The following is a 7295-nucleotide window of genomic DNA, read 5'->3' on the forward strand; positions in this document are numbered from 1 at the left end:
GTGGCCCCATCCCCTATCAGGTGGCTACATGCTGCCATCAAACACTCGCACCCTGGGCCATCTGGGCGTCACACAAGGTGACCTGGGGACGGGAGATGGCTGGACATGAGATGCTCACCAGCCTGGGCCCTGAACTCTGATGCCGGCCACCCCAGAATCAGATGCCACCCATCCGAACAAAGACCGGGTTGGTCGCGTGGGGGCGATGCAGCGAGGCTGGTCCCACACTGTCTCTACTCTGAGACATTTGAGAGCTGGTCCCCAGGATGCTCAGTTTAACAGCACCCACAAGCCCCTACATCGGGAAAAGGCGCTGTTTTCTTCTTCCCCGGCCTTTTCCCCCCGAGCCGTGGGCTCAGGGTTTCCCTTCCCTCCTCATGGATTTCGTGTGGCAGGAGGACAGCGTGCGTCCTCCTCTTACTGCTCTCCTTCTCCGCCTCTAGCCAGCAACGTGTGTTTCTTCGCCAAGTGCCCGTACCTGTGCAAGACGGAGTACGCCGTGTGCGGCAACCCGCACCTGCTGGAGGGCTCCCTGTCCGCGTTCCTGCCATCCCTCAACTTGGCCCCCCGGCTGTCCGTCCCCAGCCCCTGGATCCGCTCCTACTCGCTGGAGGGCAAAGAGGAGTGAGTGGCCCCTGGACCAAGGACTCGCTCGCCTGCCTTGGGGAGCCCTGACGCTGCCTCAGTCCTCCTCTGCCTGGTCTCACGTGGATCCTGGTGTCCGTCCTGTCCCATTCGTTCACGCGTTTGGTTATAAAGAGCCCACTGCGTACCCAGCACTAGATGCTGTGGGAGACAGAAAGGACAGACCTGGGCTGTCCCTTCAGGAAGCTCTGCGGTCCAGCGGGGCGGCAGACGGTAGCCAGGCTGTGAGAACGCAGTGCCCACCTGCTGTCCCGCAGAGATGCCCACGGGGAGGCCGCGGGAGGGGCCGGGTTTGCTGAGTCCATGCCGTGAAGCCGGAACCTCACGGTTGTTCCCCAGGGCATGGCACACTCCCGGGCACAGGGCAGGTCCTCAGTTAATACGAGGTGACTGAATGAATGGGCTCGTCGATCCAGACACCCCAACCGTGGTGGGAAGAGGAGTAACTGGGCCAAAATTTCTGGGGGTCGTGACAGATCCTTAGGGACTCGTGAAGGCTGAGGAAGACCCCCCCAGACGAAAAGGGACCTGGGGGCATTCTAGGCGGAGAAGCCCATGTGGCAGAGAAATGGCAGAGGATGGCTGGCGGGGGGCTGCGAACGGCTCGGGAGACCAGAGGGCCAGCGCCCGAGAGGCTGGGCGAGGGCCCGCAGAGGGAGCGGGTGCCCGCCCGGCACACGGGCAGTATGGCGCCCAGCCAAGCGATGCTCGGGAAACGCGCGGAGAAAGGGCCCCACCCCTTCTCACCCAGGGAGTCTGCCGGTCCCGCGGGTCCTTGCCCAGGTCCTCGTGGGGGCGCCTGCCGCCAGCGGCCCGGGCAGGACCGGGGGGCATGGATGCGGGGCGGAAACCTTGCCATCCGGGCTTCTGCAGCCCAGGCCCTGTTCTCCCCTCAGGTGGGAAGTCAACCCTCTTTACTGCGACACGGTGAAGCAGGTCTACCCGCACAGCAGCAGTGGCCGCCTCCTCAACATCATCGACATGGCCATCTTTGACTTCCTGACGGGTGGGTGCTGCCCGCGGGGCCCGGCCGGGCGGGGACCCTGCGGCCTGGGCCACCCGGCCTCCATAACCTCGCGCCATCCACGGGCTCCAAGTGGTAGAGGCCCCGGGGACAGGAGTGAGCGGGCTGCCCTCCTGCTAGGGGGCTGCGGGGAGGCGCACAGCGGGCGCAGCGGTGCGGCCCAGGGAAGGGAAGCCTCGGCCGGAAGGCCGCTGTGCGCCCTGGGAGGCGGCCCGGAGCCGCGCCTGAGCAGGGGCGCCAGCGCGGGTGGGAAAGGCCCCCGACTGGACAGCCGCTCACCACACAGGCTCTGCCTGCCTGCCTGGCTCCCTCCGCGATTCCACCGGCCACCTGGGGGCGCAACAGCTGGCAGCCCGGGTTCCGACTCCGGCCTCTGAGCAGCTCGCAGGCCTCCGTGCCCCGCGGGGGCTCACATGGCGGGAGCCCGCGCCCACGCCTCCCCTCCTCCACAGGAAACATGGACCGGCACCACTACGAGACGTTCACCAAATTTGGGGACGACGGGTTCCTGATTCACCTCGACAACGCCAGGGGGTGAGCGTCCCCACGGCCCTTCTCCGGCGGCGGCCCCGCTGTGCAGCGGCCCAGGGGCAGCGGGGCCCGAGCCAGGGCCTCCACGGTCGCGGCCCGCCCCCTCCGGGCCCTCCTGGCCCCATTTCCTCTGCTCCTGATCTTTGTTGAGTACCGCCTGACTCTCCTCCAGCCTAAGAGCGCTAGGAAGCAGATCCACGTTTTCCGTAACTCGCCCCACGGTCCCCTCTCGGAGACCCAGCGCACGGCTCATCCTCGCGCTCGGCCTTGGCCCTCTGCGGCCGGTGCATAAATGAACGAACGGATGCTTGCTTTTGCCAGCTGTGGACAGAGGATCTTGTGACCTGACGGAGGAGAAGGGCTGGAGAGGCAGCCGCCGTGATCCCTGGCATTTTACCCCAAGCTGGGATTCAAAAACGGCCGAGGGGAAGGCAGGAGGAAGCACTGAGGCGGGAGGTGGTGCCTGCCCCGCCCCCACCCCGGGCGCCCCCGTGAAAGCCTGTCCCCTCCCTGCAGGTTCGGACGGCACTCCCGCGACGAACTCTCCATCCTCTCGCCGCTCTCCCAGTGCTGCCGGTGAGCTTTCCGTTCAGGGACGGGTCACAACTGTGACACTCCGTCCTGCTTGCCACCAAACTGCGCAGGTCTTCATCAGCTTTCACTGGCCGAGGATGTGGGTGGGTAGAATGACAGGAACCACCTCATTCCTTATGCTACAACCACAGAACTGTCCCAGCACTTCTCACACCTTCATCTCTCAGCAGATGACTTAGGATCTAAATCTTTTAAAACCTCTCGGTCGCCCGCTTTAATAACACACTCAGATCATCACTCACTTTTCGAAGAGCCCGACAGCCTCTGACAGGACTAACCAGACCTCTGCTGCGCCCCGCACTCACGTAAGCTCATAAGTATTACTGCCTGATCACCAGCTAAGCAGAATCCTGACTGAAGTCCCATAAACTCATGTCAGATTAAAGGAAGTACTCAGGCCTCTGCCCGGCCAACATTTCTCCAGAGAATCTCTACCCTGCTTCTACACCTCTCTGGTGTTTCAGCCGAGCTGGTCAAGATGGTCCACCTGCTCAGCTGCAGTGTCCAGAGCTAATTAGAAATACGTGGCCCACACATAGCAAAACGGTGTCTATTTCCAGCTGGAAAACTCAGAGCAGAGCCTGAACTTTCTTTCTCCACTTCTTGGGGTAACTTACGTGTGCCTCCCTCCCTACCCCCTTCCTCTCCTCCTGAGTAGGAAAGGCAGGATCGTGTATGACAATGCGTGGACACCTAAGCTGCTTACACATCTGAGTCCAAGTCACATTCCCACATAAAAAGAAATCAAAATCCTAAAGGCAAGGTTGGCCCTACCCCATTTCCATCCCTGATTTTAGAATCTGACACAGAGAAATCAGAATTACAAAGCCGAGCAGAAACAACTTGGAGCCCGGCGGTACCCGCAGCCTCTGAGACGGCAAACATCTTCATCATTTCACCTACTGGAAACTTCTCTCATTAGCTTTCAATTTCCTTGAGAAGTCATTATTACATAGCACTTCTGTTTGGATTCCCCGAGGAGCAGCCGATGTGTGTGGCGTCACAGCTGTTAGAGTACAGATGCTTGACAGGACTGGGCCAAGGACTGCAAAGTCCTAGCTGTCACCCTTCATCCATTCCCTCCTTACCGGGTTTGCATTAAGACGTGCCTGAGAAGACACTGGGGGCGAAGGCTCTCCAGACGTCAGCCCCCACCACTGTCGGCGGGGAAGGAAGTAAGTTCGAGAAGTTTCTTTCTTTACGTTTACTTACTTGGTCCCCCGACTTTGTCCTTCCAGAATAAAAAGGAAAACACTCTCGCACCTGCAGCTGCTGGCCCAAGCCGACTACAGACTCAGCGACGTAATGAGGGAGTCACTACTGGAAGACCAGCTCACGCCTGTGCTCACTGAGCCGCACCTCCTCGCCCTGGATCGCAGGCTCCAGACTGTCCTCAGGACTGTGCAAGGCTGCATAGAGGCCCACGGAGAGCACAGCGTCGTGGCCAACGGCCCCACGGGACAGTCAGCCCCCGACTCCGGCCCCAGCTAGGGGCTGGATGAGTCCAACCTCGGAAACTACGCCTGGAGCCCGCGGTGGACTCTGGAGTGTGGACCACAGTGTCCTTGCGGGCCCCAGCCAGGCTGGGGTCTGGGTCAGGAGCTCACGAAGCAGGCAGGGTACTGGGATGATTCCAAAAGAGCCAAAGAAGTGGGACCCACTGCACTTTCCTCCTTGGAGCACTGCCTTGGCTCCCTCCCTCCCCAGAAGCCCTGCTTCAAGGCCACAGACCACCTGTTGAGCCCACTGGGAAATCTGGACATGGACCGGCCTGGAAGCCTGGCTCCCAGGAGAGAGCATTAACTGTAACAAATAAAATTACGGGACATCAGATGGACACCCCCAGATCTTTATTACATCTACAAGGATAATTCCCGATCCAGATTAATAAACATCTGGCATCTCACAAGCAGACCCAAAAAAAAACACCTAAATATGGTAACTCCAACTGGTTCAAAGCAGTCTGCACACTTTCTATTCATATTCTAAACACTGTGGCCCAGTCTGAACACAATAATCCCTACTGACTGGTCCTAAAGTAATTTCTCAGAAGTGTTATTACAAGAGGTGAAAATAACATAGGGATTTGCTCAGAGTATCAGAAAAGGGGTATTTCGATCCCAAGAGTAAACATCAATTGAAATAACATCGAGGCTGTCAAAGCTAGCATCCAGTAACAATAGAAGGCAAAACAAGGGTGGCCCTGAAGGTGGGACAGTGGAAGAATGGATCCAGCAGGTACGTGAGCCTGGACTAAGACAGCAGAACAGCCAGGGCTGACCGGAGCCCACCAGTGGCTCCTCCTTCCCCTAAGATTCAGGAACTGTCCCCCACCCATCCCCAAGAGCAGCAAGGCTATCTGGAGAGGTCTGACATTCTGGATGCCACTCCCCTCTGCTCACTCAGAAAGGACTAAGTTTACTTTCCAAGCCTCCCTCAAAAGTGGGCATCTCAGGGGTTTCCTGTCTCTTCAGCCTCCTCCCTGCTGACCTGCTCGTGTCTGAATAGGAGGCTTTGTTTCTTATTCAACAATCCATGAAAACACACAGGATAGGCGTGTATTCACATTAATCACTCAGCAAGTAAAAACGGCTGATTTCATCAGCTCAGCTTTTCTGGTACAGGCCAGAGGTGCAAATACCAGTATGAGTGGGGTGGGAAGAAGCTGTCGCTAAAGTGGGTATCAGGTCAAGATGCCTCTAGACGTCATCCAAGACTTCTGCCGTGTGCCCAGAGACAGAGGCGCTTCCGGCCCAGCCTGGCTGCCCCCATCACTGGTACGCTGCCCCAAACCTACGTCCCCATGATAGTGATACCATTTCCGTTCACGGAGCTCATGCTCCACGTGCGAAAGTCAAACGCAGGCTTCCAATCCTCCCTGACAGACAGAATCCCTGACCCCCAATGTACCTCCAAGAAAACTAAGGCTCAGGAAGGTTAACTAAAATCACGCAACATAATGATTCGAAACTATCCCAAAGCGTTCTTTCCACTGTAACACAACTCACCCAATTTATGCAGTTGTATTTCTTGGCTTTAAAACAAAAATCAGTCTTCAGTAGAGGAACCTCAATCCCAGAGCCTTGTGTTACTGAGGCATCTCTACTGCTGCTCAAGGCCTCCCACTTCACAGACAGTTTCTTCTACTTCAAGCCTACATTTCCTCTTGGAGGGGGAGCCAGGTAATCACACACAGCGGAGCGAAAGGAGAATATTCAGGCAAAGGTGTTCAGAGACTAGCACAAAATGGTCTGAAATTCCAAACTGCAGAGGCTCAGGAAGGCAGGCCCAGCTCCACCTCGAGCCAGCCTCTTCCGTGACAACAGACTAGTTTTCAGATGGCCTATAATAAAAATGCTGGCGTACTTTACAGACTGAGAGTAAGAGAACTGAGTTTGACCACAGTATGTCACGTACCTAGATATCTCATTATTCACCCATCCATTATTTTTTCACTAATACCAAAATTAAGCCTCTACCATTGGTCAAAAATACCAGAAAACAAAAGACCCCAGTCTTAGAACTATCACATTCTTCCAACACGCTCATTTTGGACCACTGTTCAATTTTCCATGACATAAAAACTCTCCTGTCTCTATGTAAGAACTTTTCATGTTTTCCTGTCAGTACTACTGACAGCAAACTAAAAAATGAAAGGGAACGGACAGCCCATGAGCTGGTGGAGAAAGGGGTCTGGAGGAACTCACTTAGCCTCCCGCAAAGTCAGGAGGACAATCTGAGTTTGAAGACGGTAAAAAGGGTAGTTGACTCTTACCTGTGTAGTTTTATGGCTGATGAGGTTGCCAAGGACACGGAATTAGCGGAGACAGCCGTCTGCCCCTAGAAGCAATACAGGGCTGTAGGTTCCTGTGAGAGCCTCTGGTGACATTCCTGTCAACCCACCAATACACGATCTTCATTCCTGTGTTACGGTGTGTTGAAGACACCTCAGTTAGTATCCACTGTTGCTTCACGAACGCTGAGCTCGGCCAACAGCACTGCCGCTCACGCCTGAGAGAAGCTGGCTAACACATACCCCTCTAGAGGCCCACCACAGCCTTCTCACCCTCGGGACCCCCAGCCAGGACACGAGCACTCCTCTGGGGGCCACTTTAAATAGAGAAATCACCAACAGGAAGTACAAAAATGCAAGAAAGTGGCACTAAATAGACCAGAACAAGGGCATCTGATTTCAGCTAAAACTAGAAGGCAGAGTGTGCCTGGTCTGACCTCCGCCAGGCACTTGCGTGTAGGGAGACGCGGGCCCCTCTCCACTCAAGTCCGGGAATGACTGTGACAGTGCCGGGAGTGCTGATTTGGGGGTTACAAATGAATTTCAGCAAGTACGCAAATTTGCAAAGTTTGCAAATACAGCATCCGTGAACAATGAGGACCAACTGTAACTGACTTTGAGGCTAACAAAGATGATAAAAAGCCCTCCATCTAGTGGTGACTTAGAAAACCACAAAGCTACTTAATCTACACTGGCAGAGAGCTTTCG

General features: G+C 56.1%; 1 protein-coding gene across 2 annotated transcripts in view; it reads left to right on the top strand.

Annotated features, from left to right (window-relative positions):
• Window positions 1–4703, top strand: part of FAM20A (FAM20A golgi associated secretory pathway pseudokinase) — a 42298-nt gene extending 37595 nt beyond the window's left edge. The window contains exons 7-12 of one of the 2 annotated variants that reach the window (XR_009530396.1): window positions 444–624; window positions 1542–1651; window positions 2122–2203; window positions 2717–2776; window positions 3592–3969; window positions 4064–4147. Coding sequence is in view for 1 of the 2 variants with exons in the window: in XM_060081607.1 (XP_059937590.1) it covers window positions 444–624; window positions 1542–1651; window positions 2122–2203; window positions 2717–2776; window positions 4033–4285 (686 nt within the window). In the remaining variant the exon portion in view is untranslated. Of the gene's footprint in view, window positions 1–443; window positions 625–1541; window positions 1652–2121; window positions 2204–2716; window positions 2777–3591; window positions 3970–4032 lie in introns of both variants that reach the window. The other variant, XM_060081607.1, reaches the window with a different exon arrangement.
• The last annotated feature ends 2592 nt before the right edge of the window (window positions 4704–7295 follow it).

The sequence above is a fragment of the Mesoplodon densirostris genome, chromosome 18, assembly GCF_025265405.1.
Source record: "Mesoplodon densirostris isolate mMesDen1 chromosome 18, mMesDen1 primary haplotype, whole genome shotgun sequence".
Classification (NCBI taxonomy): Eukaryota; Metazoa; Chordata; class Mammalia; order Artiodactyla; family Ziphiidae; genus Mesoplodon; species Mesoplodon densirostris.